At 51.8% G+C, this 20,625-nt stretch overlaps 2 protein-coding genes across 5 annotated transcripts in view; one reads left to right on the top strand and one right to left on the bottom strand.

Moving 5' to 3' along the window:
- The first annotated feature begins 3,054 nt into the window (after nt 1–3,054).
- On the top strand, nt 3,055–10,212 carry RLBP1 (retinaldehyde binding protein 1). The gene is made up of 8 exons (XM_026121310.2): nt 3,055–3,266; nt 4,838–4,874; nt 5,272–5,400; nt 5,756–5,960; nt 7,035–7,213; nt 7,911–8,069; nt 8,779–8,889; nt 9,320–10,212. The coding sequence occupies exons 2-8, from the start codon at nt 4,863–4,865 to the stop codon at nt 9,476–9,478; spliced, it is 954 nt and encodes a 317-aa protein (XP_025977095.1). The 5' UTR covers nt 3,055–3,266; nt 4,838–4,862; the 3' UTR covers nt 9,479–10,212.
- A 3,644-nt stretch (nt 10,213–13,856) lies between these two features.
- Nucleotides 13,857–20,625, bottom strand: part of ABHD2 (abhydrolase domain containing 2, acylglycerol lipase) — a 43,282-nt gene continuing 36,513 nt past the window's right edge. For all 4 annotated transcript variants that reach the window (XM_026121260.2, XM_064517238.1, XM_026121259.2 and 1 more), the window contains one exon: nt 13,857–20,401. In XM_026121260.2, coding sequence (XP_025977045.1) covers nt 20,205–20,401 — 197 coding nt within the window. In that variant the 3' untranslated portion in view covers nt 13,857–20,204. The remainder of the gene's footprint in view (nt 20,402–20,625) is intronic.

The raw sequence follows: 20,625 nt of genomic DNA, 5'->3' as shown, positions 1-20,625 counted from the left end.
GGCAACAGGCCCCGCCCCCAGCGCTCACTTCCGTGCTCCCCGCACCCCCTCGCCCCCTCCCGCGCCCTACCCGAAGGCCGCGGGTTCGAGTCCCGCGCGGGGCGCCTCGGCCGTGCTGCGGCTGCCCGCGGCCCTGCTCGGGAGCAGCCCGGGGTTTGGCCCCGTGTCCTTCCCCCCGACGCCAGGCGTTCCTGTGTTTCCCCCGGGTGCACGCTGGGGCCGCCTTCCCTGGTGGATTTGTCCCTGCAGCCGGGTTGGAGCCGGGGGCATCTTCCCCTCATGGCTCCCTGCCCCGGTGGGGGCCACGTTGGAGGTGCCCCGCGGCCGGCCTGGCTGCGGGGGCCGTGACACTGCTGCGGCCGTGCGGCCGGCCCCCCTCTCCCGCGGCGTTTCCCTGAGGGAACCGGCTCTCGGGCTCCTGCCCCAAAACCCCGGCGCGCTGCCCGCACCGCAAGGGTTGCGGGCCCTGGCGCCGGCCTCCCCGTTTTTGAGGACGCACGGCAGCCGGAGGGAGCACAAAGTGCCCGGTCAGGGCTGATCGGGCGGCTGCGATCCCTTTCCCTAAAGCCCTTAATTCCCCCAGGGCGCCGGGGGGGTCTTTGTTGCAGGAGGAGGTTTAACCTCCCTCTAAGCAGCGGGATTTGGCCGTGCCGCGGGGGCTCTTGCGAGTCCCGTGCCAGCCGGGGGCAGGAGCCGCCGCCGCGGCCGGCGGGAGGGCGGCGACGGGGCCCGTTCTGGCCCCTTCGGCTTCGGCAGGAGCCCGGCGCTTACCCGCGAAACCTCCGGTGCCACCGACCTACGAGCGGGGGCTCACATGCAGCACAACCGCCAGCACCAAGCGGGACACCCACTGATACCAAAAAAGCCAGGTTTCACCCCAAACCGAGCAACGGCTGCTCCATGGATAAGAGAGCTTTGCCCTGAAATCAGCAGCTATTTTGCATAACCCTCCCAATCAACCTCTGCATGCCTGAGCCCAGGGGGGCCAGGGCTCTTCAGGCCCCCCTGCACTGACCCCGTCCCCCAATCCCACACCGTCCTGCTGGCTGGAAACGAACGTTGCGGGAGCTGGTGGGAAAGCGCAGCCCCAGGAGGGAGCTGAGCCTGGCGTCGGAGGTGTGCGGAGGCCATGGGGCAGCCGGCAGGTCTCCTGCGGGGTCCCCAGCCATCATGGCAATCATCAGGGATTTGGCACAGGTCTGGGTTTTCCCTCCCCTCTTCCCACCTGCCCTTCATCCCCAGTCACGTGTCTTCCTCCTCCTCTCCGCCTCGCGGCGGGGTCTTGGCCCTGTTTGCAGAGCAATGCCGTGGAATCCAAATCCGTAAATCCGCGCAGCGTTACAAAACATGCCTTGTGTAAGCCCCTTCATCCTCACCCCACCGTCCTCCTCCTCCCCCTCCCAAAATCCCCATCGCAGTAAGAGTCCGGCCAGGGCCCGGGGCCTTTCAATGGGCTCTTGTTTTCCCTTCCCTCCTCGCCAGCGGTGAGCGAGCGATGCCTCTTCCCATTGGGGACTTTATCCGCAGAGCAGAGGCTGTGAGAGAGTCACCGTGCAGAGCTCCTTCGCTTGCATGAATCAGAAGCTCAGAACCTGCCTCCCGCTTGCTCCTCGGAGCAGGAGAGCAAGCCAGCGGGAGGCTTTCCAACCTACCACCCAATGCCCAGGAGAACAGTGGTGGTTTTGACACGGAGTTCAGGGTCTCACCACGGCAGCCCAGGGCGCAGGGCAGGCTGCTGAGCGGTGCTTGTCTCATGCAGCCCATTGTGGCCAGCGTTTTGAGGGTTCATTGCTGGGGATGGGGCTGGGAGGAACCAAGAACATGGGTGAGGAGTGTGCTGGGACAGAGCTGGGCAGTCCCCAACCAGCAATGCCTCCTCAGCCACGGCATGCCTGTGCCACATCCACAGGAGGCTCCTGACGTGCAGCCGTTACGGAGAGGGACTAAAAGCTGGAGCAGGCGCCATATCACAGCATAAGCCTGTGTGGAACTGCAGTTGGCAAATGAAGCTGGCTGGGAGATTGCACCACGGCAAAGGAGGGAGCCCCAGTGCTAAATGTAGAACTGGAAAAATGCCCTTTGGCTTGGGGAAGGAGCTCTGCACAGCACCGTGCACACAGTGTCCTCATTCAGCTCCTCATCCAGGTCTCGGGACAGTGAGGAATTAAAGCCATGCTGCTCCCCGGTGCACTGCAGCCTCGGCACACAAGGCACGCTGGGATGGTGGACACCCCCGGAAGCCTCTCCTCACTGTCACTGCCACAGCCCTCGGCTTCCCTCACTTGTACGTCCACAGCATTGTTTTGGGGGTGGATTCATCTCAAGTTCCCAAAGTAAACGAGCACTGCAGTCAGCCAGGAGCAACACAACCTGGCAGTGCCTTGGTGCGGCGTGAGCTTCCCCTCGTGATTTTTGTCCTGGCACAACCCGGTGATCCCCTCCTTGTGTGGGATGCTGCCAGCATGTATTTGCAGCGGCATGGTCGGAGGCTATCCCCTTCCTGCACCCACAACGCTGCCCTGACGCACCGCGCTGCGCTGGGGTCAGCTCCTGGGCAGCAACGGCACGGGACTGCATCCGTAATTCAGGAGCGGGTGCGCGGTGGAGGGAGCTGGTGGAAGGGATGTGCTTGGGGAGGAGGACAGCCCTGGCGGGACCAGCCGGGGTGCCTGGGGACAGGCTGTGGGAGCATCCCCTTCCATGGACCCATCCCCGCAGCCGGGCCCTGGCAAGGTGGCCGGATTCACGCCGGGATCTTCAGAGGGGTTTGGGGGACAGAAGCCGCCAGAGACCTGGCCCACTCGATTGCCTTCCCGCGGAGCCCCAGCTCGGAGTGGGTGTTTTCCCGGGGTGGCAGGCTGCCACCGGCTCCCCGCAGCATGCCTCTCCCCCTGCCCAGGGCTAATGAGTGCGTTACACAATGAGAAGCTTTAATACTTCATTAATCGGTGCCAACATCACACCCCCCCCCCCCCCGCACATGCTCCAGCCGGCCAGCAGCCCTCTGGCTCCCTCCTTCGCTCTCCTCGTCTGCCTTTTGTAATGTTTTAATGGGGTTTCTTGCCTAGTTTGTGCTGACTTAATTAAAAAGCTGCAGTGAGTTGATGCCTTGTGACGGCCTAATCCCAACCTGGTGACTCTACAAAGCTTTCGCCAGGCTTTCTTGCTGCTCCACTCCGGCCTTGCTGTCCGTGTGTCCGTCGCTGCTCCAGCAGCTCCCAGCCCTACGTGCTGACCCCTTGACATTTTAGCTTTTCCTTTCTCTGGTGAGTATTTGGGAGTCTTTTCATCTTAATTATTTTGCCTCGGAGACTGTAATACAGCCCCCCTTAACCTGTCGCCTCCAGCGCTGTGTTTGCTTTTAATTTGCAATACCTCAAGAAAGCGGATTCCCATCCCTTCCCCAGGGCAAAAGTTTCCTGGCTTGGGAGCTGACGAGGGAGAGGAAGCCCCTGGGAGGTGCCAGGATCCTTTTGGTCGCGCTAGAGCCCAGTCTCTGGTGACAGGACCGGCTCAGGGTGGCGAGGAGATCCCTGGCTCTGCAGGCGAGCACGGCGAGGGGCTGCATGGCTCGGCTTCTTGCCCCGGCGCCCGGCTCCTGCAGTCACTGCCGTGGTGGGACAGGCACCGGCCCCGGGAGGAGCCCAGGGCTCTGTCTCCACGCTGTCCTCCCCAGGGCCCTTCCTCTGCCTCCCAACCGCCTCAGGATGCAAATTGCACAGAGACGGCAGCTCATGAGCTGGGTCTGTGTGGAGGGAGGCCGTTAGTCTCTGCAGCAGGATCAGGCACCGGAGTGATGAAGGCTACCCTCCTCTCTGCCTGCAAAATCAGGATGTTTCACTCAAAATGTATTAAAAAGAGGTCAAGTTTCATCACCCAGCAGCTAGAGGTCCAGTCTTACAACTAGTGATGGGCTCGGGACTGGAGTAGCAGAGGCTCGAGTGTTTGATCCACTGTTTGTGAAACGCCTTAGGGATAATGTTAGTAGAAATAAGAGGTAATAAAACCACCAGCCAGCCTGGAGGGCCACTCTGCACTAAGGGTGCAAAGAGGAAGCGTTGCCTGAGATGTTTCTACATCAACTTCAATGACTCCAGGCAGAGGTCCTTGCTGCAGACCTTGGACTAGTGTGCAAAGAGCCCCGGAGTCAAGGAGGGCCTTTTGGAAGTGGGCACGAACACCGCCTTCCTGCTCCTGTCAGCTCAGCTAGGTCCTGTGGGCAGCGCTGGACAGCCGGATGGGTCATCCCACAAGGACTCGCCAGGCAAGGGCTCTCCAGACCTGTGTGATGTCTCTGCAGCAGCATGCCCCCATGTCAGCCACGCTGACATGGAACCTCTCCTGCTTCCCATGGGCCATAAGCTGCGCATTTATGTCTGTCTGTATGAATATGCCTGAGATGCAACCACGCTGGATGAGCTCAGGCGGTTGTGGGTCCCCGTGACTCATTGAAACCCATGGATGTGTCTGCCCACAACCTCCAGCGGAAATGCAGGCCCTGAAAGAAATGATGGAATGAGAAGACCAAAAGCCACACTTCTAAGCTGCTTTTGCAAACATCCCTGGTGTTTCTCACACTCAGCTTCCATTGGGCAGAAAGGGACACAGACACTATGTGACCGAGCCGAGAGGAGGGCGAGGGTGGTGTCTGCTGGGAATCCGCCTCCCTCCCAGCATAGTCGTCACCGTCCCAGCTGAGCGGGCTCTGGGCAGGAGGGGTAGGGGATCTGGTCAGGGTATTGCTTGCTGGCACTGGGGCTCTGCAAGGGCTTTGAAGGCTGCTGGGATCCTCTTGCTCTCCTCTAGGTAACGTGAGGTTCCTTCTCCTCTCTTCCAGCGTCCCAAGGCCGATAAAGGACAACATGTCTGCAGTTGTGAGTACTGCCTCCACTCTGCCCTGTCCATGGGCTCCGAGCATCTCCTCTCCGCGCTCTGGGCACCCAAGCACCCTTTTACCACCAGCCCGGTGGCTGCCGCCAGCCCACGGCAGGCTGGGCTGGGCGCCGCGGGGAAGCACTGGTGACTGCCCCGTGCATGGACTCAGGGAGCCTTGGCCAGCACAAGGCTCCTCCTGCCCCAGACCCCATCCCATTGCATCCCCTCAGATGCAGCATAGAGGCCTTGCCCACCCCCAGCTCAGCCCCCCTCCCCCCAGCAGGGACCCTTGTCACCATGGGGCTGGTGGTGGAGAGGTCGCGTTGGCGGGGAGGCTCGGTGTGGGGAACCCGCCATGGAGGTGATATCAGCCCCACAGCCTCTCCTTGCCCCCAGACGGGCACGTTTCGCATCGTCTCCGAGGAGGAGCAGGCCTTGCGCACCAAGCTGGAGCGCCTCACCACCAAGGACCACGGCCCCGTCTTCGGGCGGTGCGAGAAGATCCCACCACACACCCTGCAGAAGGTGAGGCCGGCACTGGGTGTGGGGAGGAGGCACAGCCTGGGGCACATGGTCCTTCTCCAGGGGAGGGGGATTAGTGCGATCTGGGTCAGAAGAAATCCCTGCAAGCCTTGCAAGTGTGAGGGAACCGCTACCCCACGGGAGGGACAGACTGGGGGCAAGTGGGGCCCGTGGTGGGGCAGGACTGAGGTGACCCCGCTCCAAAATGCCTTCAGTAAGCAGGACTGCAACCAACCACTTTTTGCTGCCAAAATGACATCTGCCTCCGGTTTCCCTGAGCTTGGTGCCCATTTCAGGCCCCATGGCACGCTGCAGGGTGCCGAGGCCATGCTGAGTGGGACCTCTCTTCCCTCCTCAGGCGAAAGATGAGCTGAACGAGACAGAGGAGCAGCGGGAGGTGGCGGTGAAAGAGCTGCGGGAGCTGGTGTGGGAGCGGGCTGGCAGCGGCGAGGACGTGTCCAAGGCGGTGGCCGAGAAGGTGCAGGGCAAAGACGACTCCTTCTTCCTCCGCTTCATCCGTGCCCGCAAATTTGATGTCCACCGGGCCTACGAGCTGCTGAAAGGTGGGGGCTCCCCGGCTCTCCCGCGGTGCAGACCCCCACATCCCCGTCGCAGTGCCAGCTCCTGGGCGAGGACGGGGAGCCCCTTCACCTCGGCAGCTCCCTGCTGCTTGCCAGGGCTTCCCAGTGCCCCCAGGCCTGGGCTCCGCCAGCAGAGTAGGTCCCCGGCAGGGAAGGGTGGGAGGAGAGAGGACGAACAGCAAATGGCAAGGCCAGGGGTCTTGGGGCAGAGGGAAAAGAGGGGAGATGGGGAAGGTAGAGAAGTCAGGGTGATGCCAGGCTGGGATGGGCAGGGGGACCTGCTGGGTGTCCAGCAGAATGAGGACAGTCCCACTTTTTGGATATTTAACAAATAAAATGGTAGAAGTCTCCTTTAAGTTGCTAGGTGGTGGCTGTTCCCAAAGCACTGACTCACTCTTTCGGCAGGGACTCAGACGCTTTAGGGACGGAGGGGGAGCCGGAAACGGCCCGGAGGGGGTGGCTGCGGGCCCCGGGTCCTGCCTGGCTCCGCTCTGGTCTCCTTTGTTTCGGCCTGGGGGATAATGAGTTGCAATTATCAGTGCTGGCTGCGGAGACGAGCAGTTTTGCTCACCCACATTTTCCCAGGGTGAGTTTCTTTATTTCATGCCTGAAGGCCCTTTGTGGCCGCCGGGTGCCAGGGGAAGTGGAGCTGGGCTGAGGCGGGTAGCTGGGGGATGTCACCCAAATGTGTGTGGGGGGAGAAGGGTAATGAGGAGGAAAACGACTTTATCTGCTTCTGGAAGTGCCAGAGAGAAGGCAGCTGTGAACTGGGTCTGTGGGGAGTTTCCAGCCCCTGACATGGGGGGATTACACTGAAGCCAGCTAGTCCGCAGAGCTCCTCTCGGTCCCTTTGCCGGATGAGACCTGACCCACCTGGAGCCTGGGCACAGCCTATCTGAAGCCTGAAGCCCTCAAGAGCAAAGCTGTTCATCAGGAACACATCTCACCATCGCCAGCCCGTCCTGTCCTCTGGCAGCTCCCCCGCACTCCCCTGGGTTCCTGAGGACAGGGCAAGGAGCCAGTCTTGCTCCCAACCCCATTTTTGTCTCTCCCCAGGCTACGTGAACTTCCGTCAACAGTACCCCGAGCTCTTTGACAACCTGACCCCCGAGGCTGTACGCAGCACCATCGAAGCAGGCTATCCTGGCATCCTGGCCAGCAGAGACAAGTATGGCCGGGTGGTGATGCTCTTCAACATCGAGAACTGGGACTATGAGGAGATCACCTTCGATGAGGTCAGCTCAGCCCAGCCGTTGCTCCAGGAGCAGAGCGGTCCCTGGGCTGTCCCACTTGGCATATCTGAACAGAGTGTCCCTTACACACACGCACACACACACACACCCTCCAGATATCCAGATTTAAGCAAAACTGCAGCCCTTTGAATTTATCCTTCTGGGGACTCACAAGGGACCCTGGGAGAGCATGGTGCATCCCAAAGGGTTCCCCTTCCTTCTTGACATAGTGCAGGCTGCAGGCCAAATTCAGGGTGTGCATTTCCCAGCCCAGGCAACACATGGGTTGAAGAAAAGCACTGTATCATTAAATCACAGATCACTTTACAAAGGAAAGAGCCCTCAGGGCAGAGGAGGAAACAGGCATAGAGCAAGGAAAGGGCTTGCTGGCAAAGAGGTCTCCAGGTATGTAACTCACATATGTTTTCTGCTCAGCTCTGAATTTGCTTGTACATGTGAGAATCATTGACCCAGATCTGAGATGCACCCGCCTGGAAAGGGGAATGCGGTAGCTGTTGAGCATCCCCCAGGAATGCCCTCCCTGATCTCCAGGCCTGCGGGCTAGTTGTGACAAGCAGGCTGGAGTTGAGCAGACCAGGGTAACACTCCCTGGGACTGTTCCTGGGAACCTCCTGGTGTTTACAGGAGGGGAGACCTTGCCTTCACACACTAACACCAGACCCTCCCATCTCTCAATCAGATTCTTCGTGCCTATTGCGTTATCTTGGAGAAGCTTCTGGAAAATGAAGAGACCCAGATCAATGGGTTCTGCATCATTGAGAACTTCAAGGGCTTCACCATGCAGCAGGCATCAGGGATCAAACCCTCTGAGCTCAAGAAGATGGTGGACATGCTGCAGGTGAGGTGGCAAGGACTCCAGCCAGGCAGTGCTCAGAGCAGTGGCAGAGAGTGCCCTGAGGGAGCAGAATGCTCAGGGGAGGGGTAAGGCCGTGCTAGCAGGGGTTTGGGGTTGCCACTGCATTGATGCCACGAGAGTTTTGTGGAGCAGCTGTTCACCATCACATGCTTCTTCCCTTGCTGACTAATTCGCTTAATCCTGCAAAATAGATTCTGTTTTTCTGGCCCCAGCTCCCCACCCTCTGAAAAGCCCAACCAGAAGTGTTATCACCACTTCTTGCAGCACCCTACAGCATGGCAAGGAGGCCTTTCCTCACCACCCTCTCAGCCCAGCCATGGTTCAGGCTGGACAGAGACTCACATACTCCAGGAATTCTGCCCTTGGACCAGGGGCTGAAGATGCTCAGCTCTCCCCGGGGGAAGAGCACAACATAGGTGCAGTATTTCTTGTGGAACAGGAGCAATGAACCATCTGGGAGGTTCTTCAGCTTCCCTGGTGCTCCCACACTGGGCATCCCATTGGACTGAGATGTCAAATCCTCTGGGTCAGAGCGTAAAAGAGCGTCACAACAGGGGTCAAAGAGAGAATGGGAGATTGGAAAAGCGGAGCTGAGGGAGTCCCAGCATTTCCATTGCTGTCCACCTCCTCTCTTAGCTCAATGTGGCCAGCATAGTCTGTAACCTGCTGTGTATGGGTTTGGGATCTGTAGGACTCCTTCCCTGCACGGTTCAAGGCCGTCCACTTCATCCACCAGCCTTGGTACTTCACCACTACCTACAATGTGGTCAAACCGTTCCTGAAGAGCAAACTGCTGGAGAGGGTGAGTGTGGGAAGGGGGACTGGGGGGAAAGGCACATCCCTCATCCACAGCTGGGTAAAACAGAACAGCTGGGAGAAAATCTGCTGCCTTGAGTATCTCAGCCAGCCAACTATCCCTTCAGTATCTCCAGCCAGTGGCTGGAAAAATGTCTTTGTCTGCCAGCCTGCCTGAGCATGTCTTTACAGTGTAGGGACAAGTTCGCAGTTGAGCACAGCTGGTGGGAAAAGCTGATGGCTCAGTGCACCACAGGGACTGCTGTCAGCTCCTTTGGGAAAGTGAGCTTGCAGCAACACACAACAAAGGCTGCAGTTACGTCGATCAGAAATGAGGCCAACCAGTCCCCTCAGCACTGACGTCCCCTGGCCCCCTTCTTCCCTGTGGGTAGAGTTGCCCATCTCCTTTCCTGAGGGTTGCTTCTGTCTCGCACCAGGTCTTTGTGCACGGGGAGGAACTGGAGTCCTTCTACCAAGAGATTGATGCTGACATCTTGCCAGCAGAGTTTGGTGGCAAACTGCCCAAGTACGATGGCAAAGCAACTGCAGAGAAGCTCTTTGGCCCCCCCATCGAGGCTGAAGACACAGCTCTCTAAACCAGGATCTGCTCCCTCTGCCCTGTAAAATAGGATCAAAGTGGCTATCTAACCCCAGCCACCTCCTTACCGTAGCATTGGTTGAATGACTGCTCGTGATGAGGCGCTCTGGGTGTGTTGTTCCATGCCTGTCCCTCCCCACCCCAAACCCGCCAGTGGGCTGCCTGTTAGCCCTGTCTCTCTCGGGAATAGTGTCTTCTCCTCAGGAGCCAGCAGAGAAAAGAGGCCACCAGCACTTTCCACAGCACATCTTGAGGTTGCAATGGGAGGGCAGGAGAGTGATTTCACTGGGAGGGGAGGGCTAGAGCATGGAACAAGCCCCTGTACTCCAGGGCACACCAGGAAGCACAGAGGTCAGGATGTGGCTAGAATGTGCTTTTCTCTGCTTCAGCCAGGTTTGGCCTTTATTTCCATGGGGCAAGGCAGCAGTAGGACCTCCATGGCCAGGTCTATATAGCTATAGCTGTTTATTGGCAAGTTCCTGGGTTGGTTTATCAGCTCAGTGGGAAGCAGCAGAAGCATGGAGAGGACAGGCATTGTGGGAAAGCAGGAGGGCAGCCCCAGCTCAGCAGAAAGCAGAAGCATCCTGTGCAACTGTGTGGATAACACAGCCAGAGGCCATCACTGCAGGAGACACCCATGAAGGGCTGGTTGAAATGTGTACACAGAGAAATAAAAAAAGTGTTTAACAGTAGAGCTGTCGGGTCCCTTGTGGCACGTGGCAAAGAACAGGGATGCAGCTTGTTAGACACAGACAGGCACTGGCTACACTGCTGTTTCTAAAGAGGCCAGGAGGCCTCACCTGGGAGGAGAACCCCCATACCTGCTTCACTGATGACTGGATCTGAACAGGCTGTTGTAGCAGAGGGGCCAAGGAACCAGCTTTCCCCATCCTCCTTGAATCCTAGAACAAGGTCCCCCTCCCAGCCCAACCAGGACCCCAAATTCTCAGTTCCCTGCTCTAATCAGGAAAAATAAATCAGCCTAAAGGATGCAAACAAGAACCTGAATGGGGATCCAGATGGAGCTGGTTCTACCTAATCCCCACTCAGCCAGGCAGCCAGAGATGAGGAGGAGAAGCTACAGCAGCCACTAAGAATAGATGGGTTTTAACCACAGTACAGTGAAAGCCAAGCAGAACACAGCCTCCTAAATCCCTTAGCACCACTGTCTCTCTCCTAGCACCATATCATGAGAGGGAGCCCAGATCTAAGCAGTTCAGCCAGAAAAGCCCCATAAAAGTCAACCAAAGAGGGGAGAGGAAGGGCCTCTCCTAGCACAAGAACTATTCATGATCCTGTAACAGGTGGCAGCCCATGCTAATTCAGAGTCAGCAGGAAGGTAGATGTAGCTCTGTCTCAGGGAAAGGGATGGATTTGGGTTTATGAACTACAAGTTCATAGGTGATGAAGCAAAAGGAAGCTCATCCAAGGAACGTATCAGATACCTAGTGCTAGATCACCTTCGCCTCCCTTGGCAACCTGGTGCGAGAGCAAAACGGCTTGGAGAGAAGCAAGCCCCCAATCTCTGCCCAGAACTTCACAGTTACCTTCCTTTCTGTCAAGCCGGTGTACTGCAGTGTGCTTCATTCCTCTCTTCCTCCCAGCTCTGCTGCTACACACAGGTGCCTTTCATAAGCAAAGCAAAGGACCAGAACCCCATCTGAAGCTGTCTGAGGTGGAAGGTGCTGACAAGGGCTGCATTCACCAGGGCACTGGCTCAGACTCAAACCAAACAGGATGTTGGCTCTGAAGCTGCAGGGAGGATGAGGCCTGCCTGGGCAGAGATGACTGGGGTTAAATCAATTTTCTCCAGCCTCAGTAGCACCACTGATTCACCAAAAACCACAGAGCATTGCAATTCCCAGCCTGAGGCTGCACCAACTTTGTGCAAGAGCCCAGAGGAAGACCAAAAGGCACTTCTTAGCTCCATTTGGCTCATTACTATGCTGCGCTCTCTATGGGGCCAGGAAGCATCTGTAGAAGTCCCAGGGAAGCCGTATGAGAGCTGTACAGCTATCACGCTAGCACAAAGACAATAACCCAGCTTTCTTAGGAGACTAAGCAATTGTACTTTTCTTTTAAAAGAAAAGAAAAAGACCCCACATGCAGACACACAAGCATCACGCTCCTGCCTCTGAGATTCACGCTAGGACAGTTACAGCCTTCGGGAGATCCCTGTGGCCACTCCCCCCGCCCCGGTTGCAAGCAGAACTGGAAGCAAGACCCATGCTGACCTCTGCCGCTTCCCCAGAGTGACTCCCACCAGCAGAGTTTTGAAGTAGATGCAACAGCTAAACCCCAAAGGCTGATAAACTAGACATGAAGCCCCAAACACTGCCTCCTGCAGAGCGATTCTCATTACAGAGCAGCAGCAGTGATGGTCCTGTCCCCAGCCGAGCAGCCTCAACAGCTCACCAGTCTCAACTGCCCTGCTCACATCTGTCTCACTTGGTCTGTAAGTTTAAAAAACAAAACAAACAGGAGAGAATTTAGTGGCAGTAAAACACTGGCTCTGGCAGTGCTTCTCTCTGCCCTAGGCTCAAACAAGTGGTTAACTCTATATATGCCCTTTTCAAAGTGTCCTGGCCAGAGAGGCTGCTGTATATGTTCTTTTCTGCCAGCTACTGAAAGATTAGGTGACTCCACTCAAATCTCCTGCGCCTTTGGTGAGCCAGGAATTTGACAGGCAGAAAACAGCCAGCAGCAGACACTCCTATGCCCAGACAAGGTGCTTTCACAGCCAGCAGCTCCATCACATGGCAGGGTACCATTTTCTGAGCACTAGTCACAACTGCCCTCAGGTACCTGAATTGCACATAAGTCAGTACTACTCTCTTAGGGAAAAAACAGCAAATCACAATTTCTGTAGAGATGCATGAGCTGAAAGCTTTGATGCCATCCCAGAGAAGAGTCCTTCTGTGTACTGCAAGACACTGCAGGCATAGGGCTGCTAGGTCCTGTGCTCTCCTTAGGGCCTTAGTCTTGGCACAGACCAACTCTCTAGAGGGCTCCTGCTGCCAGAGAACTAACAAGCCTTGGGAGAATCTAGGGTCTGACAGAGGATTGCCACAACCTGCTTTCACCCATGGGCAAAAATAGCCCTTATGCATTTTCAGAGCAGGCATTTGGCCTTTTAGCTAACTGGCATCTGCATTCTCCACAGCAGAGGCTTCAGGGACCTCTCAGCAACAAGCCTCCCAGGTAAGATGAAAGGCAATTAGGAGAGGCTTGAGCATCACTAGTAGTTGTGTCCCATGCTGCAAGGGAGAAAGCAGGGAGGAGAGGATACAGTCACTGCACAGCACTGCCAAGTTTGCTCAAAGCTGCAGACAGAGATCATGCAGTGTCAAAAGCTTGACACACTGGCCTCAAGTTAGGCCTGAGGGAAGGCTGAGCTGCTAAGCACCTTAAACTGCCAAGAAAGCCATGCACTGCTTTGCTCAAGGGCCTGCTAGACACCCCAGGGCTTAGGTCCCAGCTGACTTAACAGCCAGGACAACTGTTTGAGATGCACCTACACAGTGGGAATCATTAGACTAACTTCTCCCCAGAGGTTTTATATGGCTGCACCATTCCTTGTGCTGCTCTCTAGAATGGAAAAAAGCAAAGGAAGACTTCAGCTAGAACTGATAGTGGGGGGTGGTCACACTATCTATATGTCATTACATACAACCCCTATACAGTATACCCATGTGTCTACAATACTGCTCACTTCAGCTTTTAGTGAGCAGCTGAGTCAAATTCCAAGTGAAGGGCACAAAAGTACAGACTGCCATGAAGTAGTAATACATGAAGACAAGACCAAGAAAACCACACACCGCCACCTCCAACCCTAAAGCAGCAGGAGAGATGAGAGGACATTTCTTGCTGAAATGAGCAGGCCATTCACATTGCCTAGCACAATTAGAACTTTTGCATTTAACACCAGGAGCCAATGCAGAGGCAGAAATCATGAAAGTGGAGTTAGCAACAAGGGTTGTCCTGCCTGGCAAACAAATGAGGGAACAGAAGCCAACTCATGTCTTGGAATATATTACAGTGGTGTTAAGATTACCTTTCCCCCAGGCAGTCACATTTTACATGTTAACATTTCTGCTCATGAGTGTTCTAATTCTAAATTCACATTTGCAGCCTGGGGCTAGATGATTCCTCCAGCTCTGAAGCATTCATCTAATCCAAAGGAAGAGATGTTCAGAGATACCCAGTTGTATTTTGATGAAGACAGCCTTGTTGGCTCAACATATTCCCATGTCAGATACGCATTTCCTCTGTGGTAAGGAAAGGATCAAGAAAGTATTGATACTGCCTGCCAGAAGTGACAGTTTGATTTTTACCCATCACCCAGTGACACTGTACACAATCACTACATGTAGCACTGACTTCAGTAAGTCCTTTATTTTTAAATAAGAAATCCCACTGAATCAAAGTTAACAAAATTACATTGTTTTGCAATGACCTCCATTTTACACCACAGAAGAACAAAAACTAAAGAAAAAAATCAAAGACACTGTTTTTTATATATTTATATATAATTTTAAAGGTAAACATCAGCAGATATAGAAAAATTGCATTGCTAGTTGCAAATCATCTCCCCTGCAGCTGTCAGCTTCAGAGAATCTGACTCAGAACTTGGCAGCTGGGAGGGTATCTCTGATACAAGCTTTCAGGGCAGCATTTAGAGATGGTTCCAGAATATAAGTTTGCAAATTTAAAATATTTTCCACAGTAAACTGTGCTGCTTACCAAGAACATTAGAAATCACTCAGCCTGTTCTAACACAACTGCAGGAACAACATAAGGGCACAGATCTGGCTTCCTGAGGCGTCCACATACCTCTTCACCTTGGGGATATTCAGAGAGAGAAAGGTATCTCTTGAAAAGAGGTTGTGCTTTCTTGAGAAAAAAATCTCTTGTGATCTATTATTTGGAGTTATAGACAAGCCAACAAATAGTGTTTAAAAACATGTTCTGTGGAGAGGTGTTTGCTTGGGCTAAGTAGTAGGGTTTAGTTATATCAAACACAAGTTGTTGGATTTATTTTTGAAGACTCCCCAGTTTACAGGAGCCATCAGAAGAGTCAGCATCCCAGTAGAGCTATGACATTAGAGAGATCCTAGAAGGAACTTGCCTAATCAAAGCAGTGGCATGACTAGAGACAGGCAACATAAGCTTGTCATTTACATAAAAGCAAGAAAGGTATGTGTAGAGCCATCTCATGGGATCAGGCTCCTTACTGGCATTAAAGTTACCCAGCTTAGGCAAGACCATCCAGTGAGAAGGAAAGATATGGCCTTTATGAACAGGGGATGCAGGGCTGGAGTTTTCTGAAAGTGTTATCAGATAGACTCAGAAAAGACTGTTTGATATCAGCAGACTCAACCTGATAAATGTTGCCCTGGACTGCAGTGTTTGTGCCATTAACCAGCAAAACCAAGAAGCCAGGTGTTTGAAAAGCAGTAGTTCAGAATAACCCTGGAAGCCCTTCCGGCACAAACTGAACATCTGGCAACTGCTTTGATGCACTGGTGGCACTTACACCTACACTCTCCCAACAGCTCAAAAATCCAGGCCAACAGTAAAACAAGCATGCCCAGCAACAGAAGGGGTACACATGCAAGGCATCCCTTCTTTAGGTCTGTGCTGCTGAGGCATCTTAAGTTCAGCAGAAACTCTTGGTGTGAAGACTTTCAGAACTGTTTTTTGCCTAGAACAGGTACTCCTGAAGGAGACACTGTTTTGAGTCACAATGGGCCCTGGACACTACCCAACCTAGGACTCATGGAATACGACTCAAGCCAGAAGCAGCAAAATGCTCTTTACAAGAGATGATTTATACATGCAATAGAAGGCCAGGGCCTTTCTGGTCATCTTGAAAAAGGCTGTGAAGAACTTCAGTAAGCCCCAGATAGGCATAATATTTCTAGGAAAAACTTGGAAGCAATCCAGGTGACTAAACTGTTTGGCAATTAACTCCTGAAGTGCCCCTCTGCTCTTTCAGATAGTCATTTATAGAGAATCCACCTCCAGCTATATGTTGCTAAAGAGTTAGACATAAGAACCTTGGGATTTCAAAGTAACATGTCACTTAAGCAAACTCTCCTTCTACAACTCAATCCCTACTGCTAGAGGCAGATTTGAGGAGCAGACAGCTGTAAGATGATCTACTATTAATACACCTTATTTTAAACCTTAAAATAGACTGCAGCTAGTTGTAGGCTGCCCACAGAGGTCCTTTAAGTCAGCACGCACTGGTATGATAGCACTTGTACAGTGTACATCACCAGGGGTGTCTCACTTAGTGCTGAGAAATTTATTAAAAAGCAAAACTTGAAAGCTCTGACCAGAGCTGTTACTGAAGTCTCTAGATATGCTGATGTCCAGGGAGGAGGAAAAAAGGGCAAGGCACCACGTGTCAAAGGGCTGTGGTCTAGGAACTTGTAACAGACCAGGACAGATGACACACAGGTAGCTTAGCTAAATTCAGTATTGGAGATATCAGTTCTTACCATCTTTGCTTAATGCCCAGTCTTTGTAACCTGCATCTTCACAAACAGGAATTGCAGAAGTAGTGCTCAGAAGACAACTGCAGGATGGTTCAATTATCTGTCTTTGCAGTGCGACTACAGTTAGACCCATCTGAAAAGAACTTTCAATTTAGAAGCTCAAAAAGTGACCATTAAAAATGCTGGCAGATCTGATGTAATGGAAGCTGCTAGTTCCTCATGTTCAGTAAGATGAAGCCCCAGCGGCTCTTCTACAACCTTCAGATCTCTCCAAAGATGGTTGGACCAGCCTAACCATCACACAACTTGCAATTTGATGGGGAGTGTCCTTGGGGTTTACAATCAAGTGCTACTTACATCCAGCAATGGAGAGAAGGTTGTATACATACCATACAAGACTAAATGCTAAGGAGCTCTACTAATGCTTTTTCTAATCCCAACCTGAAACTAAACAGAGCTCATGAAAGATTTTTCATGTCAAAGTCTTGAAGAGCTGCATTACCAGACTAAATTGTAAGGATCTAGAAGAGCACACTTGAACAAGCTCACTTGTCTTGCAGAGAGATTAAATAAAGACTTAACCACACAGAAGACTTCAGCTTTAAGCAGCTATGTTCTGACTGCACTTGAGGTTGAGTTCACTGGCCAAATGGAGGGCATCTGTCTACATCACAAGACTAGCATTGCCTGATGTGGGGAGAGAGGAGTATTCCAGATTAGAATTGGACAAAGTCCTATTCATCTGTTGAGTACGGGCATGAGGCACCAGTTGACAGTCACTGTCAGCAGCAAAATTAATACAGAATTCCCTTCTCTGAAGGTCTTTACATAGCATGCACTGCAGCTTTCTCCTCTCCCACTTCCAAGGTCTCTTTAGGCTACCACTGCTAGTCTTGTCATCATAAGTCTTGCTTTAAAAGCCATGTCAAACTGGGGCAGGGGGAGGAGGGAGGGAGGACAGGAAGATTTTACTGCTCCCATCTACACAAGCCTAACATGTATTTTAGGTCCCAGAACCCCTGCACAATGTTCAAGCCATGACAAAAATTCTTCCCCAAACAGGCTAAAAATAACTGGTCAAGACACAGGCAGTTCAAATAGCTGTAGATGTGAGTGCAAAGTACAAAAACAGGTCAAGGGAGCAAGATGCCCCGATATTAATATTACTTCTCTAGCTGAGTTTCAGAAAGTCCATAGCACTGGCACTCTTGAAATAAAGGCTTAGGTTGTGGGGCAGGAAGGATTACTCCTCCTGAAAAACTCTTTGATTGTAAAGCAGAATCTCTACAAGAATAGACAAAAATACAGCTCCTGCTGCTTTGTCAGTTCCCTAGCTGCTCACCCCATCTTAGGAGAGGCTTGCTCAAGAGGTCATTGACTAGTCATCTGCTATAGTGAAGTTCGTCAGACCTAACGTTACAGTTGATGAGAAGGTAACTTCCTTGCACCTCAGAAGCAGGAAAACCTGCTTAGTCAAGATCTAGTCAGTCGATACTAACCTCCTTTAAAAAAAGGAAGAAAAGCTCTTCAAAAAGTCTTGCAGAACAAAGCTTCACTTTCACTGAGACTGCCATAACTTGGCTGAAAAGCAGTGTCACCTAACATGAACCCAGAAGCTAGAAAACAATTGCTTTGCCTCAACATTAGCCTTTCCAGATAGCACCCAAACAGTTCTCACTTCCTACTTTTGTATTCTGGGCCATTCAACCAACTGAACTGCTTCTGGAAGTTTGGGATCCTGGGAAGAAAGGCAGAACTTCAGCCACTGGGGGAATGGGGCAGAGAGCCTCCACTTCTGATAAGGCTCTCAAACTTGAGGGAGGCAGGTACTTTGCTCTCAAAGTTACTAGAGACATGCAGTCCTTCCTTCTATAGGTATCTACATGTTGGTCTCTTCCCATTAGTATTAGTACCAAGAACAACTTCTGTTTCTCTAGAGCTGTCTGACATTGCATCCTTCTTCCAGGTGAGTAACAAAGTGTTCCAAAGGCAGAATCTCTTGCCATGGGAAGGGCAACTTTGTACCTCAAGGCAGGCAGTAACTTGTAGTGACTTGTGTCAACTACAGCTATAGAGTTTGCTATGAAAGTTCAAACAATTCTGAAGCTGTAACCCACTGGAGATGAAACAGCTCTGTTTATATTGTATCTATTTGATGTGTACAAGTGTTGCTTACACTCCACCTCTGTTGAAGGGAAGATATTTAAGTCACATCCAATGAATATTACATAAACAGCTACTTAAAAATCTAATTTTTGTATGACATTTTGGTGATATACAGATGCAGTATGAATAAGAGGATAATAGCACAAATCCATCATTTAAGAATATCCTTCCTAACTGATGCCCTAAAATAGTCCCTAAGAAACAGCCACAAGCATGGCCAAGTATTGCTGTAGAGCTTTACTTGGTCACACCTTTTCTTTGAGAGGAAAAAAGAAAACCTGGATCTACTAACAAAGGGAATGTGCAGATAGCCACAGTTCATTGTAACAGGCCAAAGTGGCTGGCCTAAGGCAAACTGAAAGGAATTTCCTGATATGATAATGCACCTTTGCTACAATAGTTAGTTATTGCTTTATTAAAACAAAAACCCACTGCTCTAACCTACTAAAGTTCAGGGACAGGGCAGTCCAGAAGGCTTGTTCCCCTGTGCCACTGGACTGAAGTCTTGCAGCTTGTTTCAACCCTTAAGCTATAAAGTGCCTAGAACACAAACCAAGGCTAAAGCAATAAAGTGCTGGTTGATGTGGGAAGTATGACAGGAGAAAAAAACCTTCATTGAGACTGTGTCCCAAGGATGGATTAACAGGAGCACAACATCAATAGAGCAGCAACAGTAAAGCAAAGATTTTGATCACAAAGTTTGTCTCCAGATTGTCATGGGGCAACTTCCCTTCCAGGAGAGAGACTAGTCAGGAATAACTGTCTTGGCACAGATCATAACAGCCACTTGAGGGAACAGGATAAGTGAGTAGGCATCTTTCCTGCATATATGGTTTCACACTTCACTTTGCACATTAAAACTAGAAGCAGATGTATGAGTGTGGAAAAGGAACTCAAGGGAGGAAGAGCTCAGTGTCTTACTGGAGCCAGTAATCCTACAGCATTAACACAGATTTGGAAGTGATTAGCCATATGAAGGTACTACTTCAGTTGCACAGGGCTAGGGCCATCCAGTTCCCATCACCTCTAAGGCAAATCATGTGCCTGAAAACCATTCAGTGCTCTGAAAGTTAAGGGGAAGAATTTTGACACAGCCTGCCTGGCATAAGGGGAAGTCTAAAGGAAAAAACCAAATACATTCCTCCCCTACAAACCAGCCCCTAACAGTGTACATCAACTCTCTATGAAATCCTCAAAACCAATTTGACCCCAGAGAAAGATCCTGCAGATTCATAATCACCAATTTCCATTTGGAAGCCAGAGCCAGCTTTAAGCAGCCCTGGGTCAAACAAAAATCCAGTACTAAAAAAATACAACTACATTTAAATAAGAGGCAAATATGATGAGGTGATTGATCTTGTCTTGGTATGAGAACATGTTCAGATAGAAAAGTATTAACTGGTATTGCCAACCTGCAGCTTTTCTTTACCTGGAGTCCCAGCATAAAAGCATTCCAAACCACAGACAGCAGAAGCATGGAAAAGCTAAGTATCTTTAAACCCACTGACTTTGGGAAGTGCATTCCTAGGAATTAAAAGACCCCCTTGAGATGGTGCAAGGCTGGCACTCTACTTGCAGTTAGGCATCTGTTTTTGCAGGCCACTTACTAGACCAAACCACTGGCTGTGGCTCAGTGCAGGGTTTTTCCAGCACTGGGACAGAGTAGAACAGAGTCAGAGGGTTGTAGTTGGCCTGTCATCTACACCTAAACAACTGCTGCAGACATGAAGTTTGACCAGCTGGTGAAGGAATTTGACATTTGAAACTCCTGATACATTTAAAACAAGCTCTTCAGCTCAATAACCCTGTAACAGTCCACAGTCAGCAACCTGATTCAAGCAGAGCAATAAGTTACAAGCCCAAATAACTATATAGGCAAAGATGCTCTGACCAGATATTAACTTCTGCTGTAACTCCTTTTCAGAAGGAAACATTGTGATCAAATCCCAGCCCTAGGATATCAAGGAGAATGGAAACCTGAAGCAGCAGGTGAGGGAACAAAGAGTTCCCAAAGGGGGAGATATACTGAAGTGATCCAGAGAGTCTTTGGGTCAGTTACTCCTGGCCAGATACAGCCTGCTCTGTGTCTGAGCAGTGAGACTTTGTCTTCTCCCACTGGCAGATGGCATTGGCATATTGCACCACAAGCTTATCCATCCAAGTAAGAGGTTCTGGGAAGAGTACAGACCCCTCAAAAAAGCCCAGGTGGCCTCCGTGAAGGGGCAGCACATGCATGACATTTTCCCGTTTCTCTGTAAAACAAGAAGCACAAAGTTCCAGAAAATTAGCATTTTACAGCTGAGAACTAAGCCATCTTAAGTTGTGACAATCATCTCTATCCTTGCCATAGTATCTGAACCAAGGGAAGAACCTTGTGGAGGAACCAGAAACACTGGCAAAGGCCATGGCTAATTTGAAGTCAAAAGCACATAGCTTCTCCACTTCACAGAACAGCTCAGTCCACAGGAACCAATCC

This window comes from Dromaius novaehollandiae, chromosome 10 (assembly GCF_036370855.1).
Source record: "Dromaius novaehollandiae isolate bDroNov1 chromosome 10, bDroNov1.hap1, whole genome shotgun sequence".
In the NCBI taxonomy this organism is placed as follows: Eukaryota; Metazoa; Chordata; class Aves; order Casuariiformes; family Dromaiidae; genus Dromaius; species Dromaius novaehollandiae.
This window is presented reverse-complemented; position numbering and strand designations above follow the sequence as displayed.

Excerpts from the sequence above, each read along its gene's own strand:
- RLBP1 (XM_026121310.2), top strand. Across the intron at positions 8,070-8,778 it reads AGATGGTGGACATGCTGCAG|GACTCCTTCCCTGCACGGTT; the intron begins GTGAGGTGGCAA and ends TGGGATCTGTAG. Across the intron at positions 8,890-9,319 it reads AGAGCAAACTGCTGGAGAGG|GTCTTTGTGCACGGGGAGGA; the intron begins GTGAGTGTGGGA and ends GTCTCGCACCAG.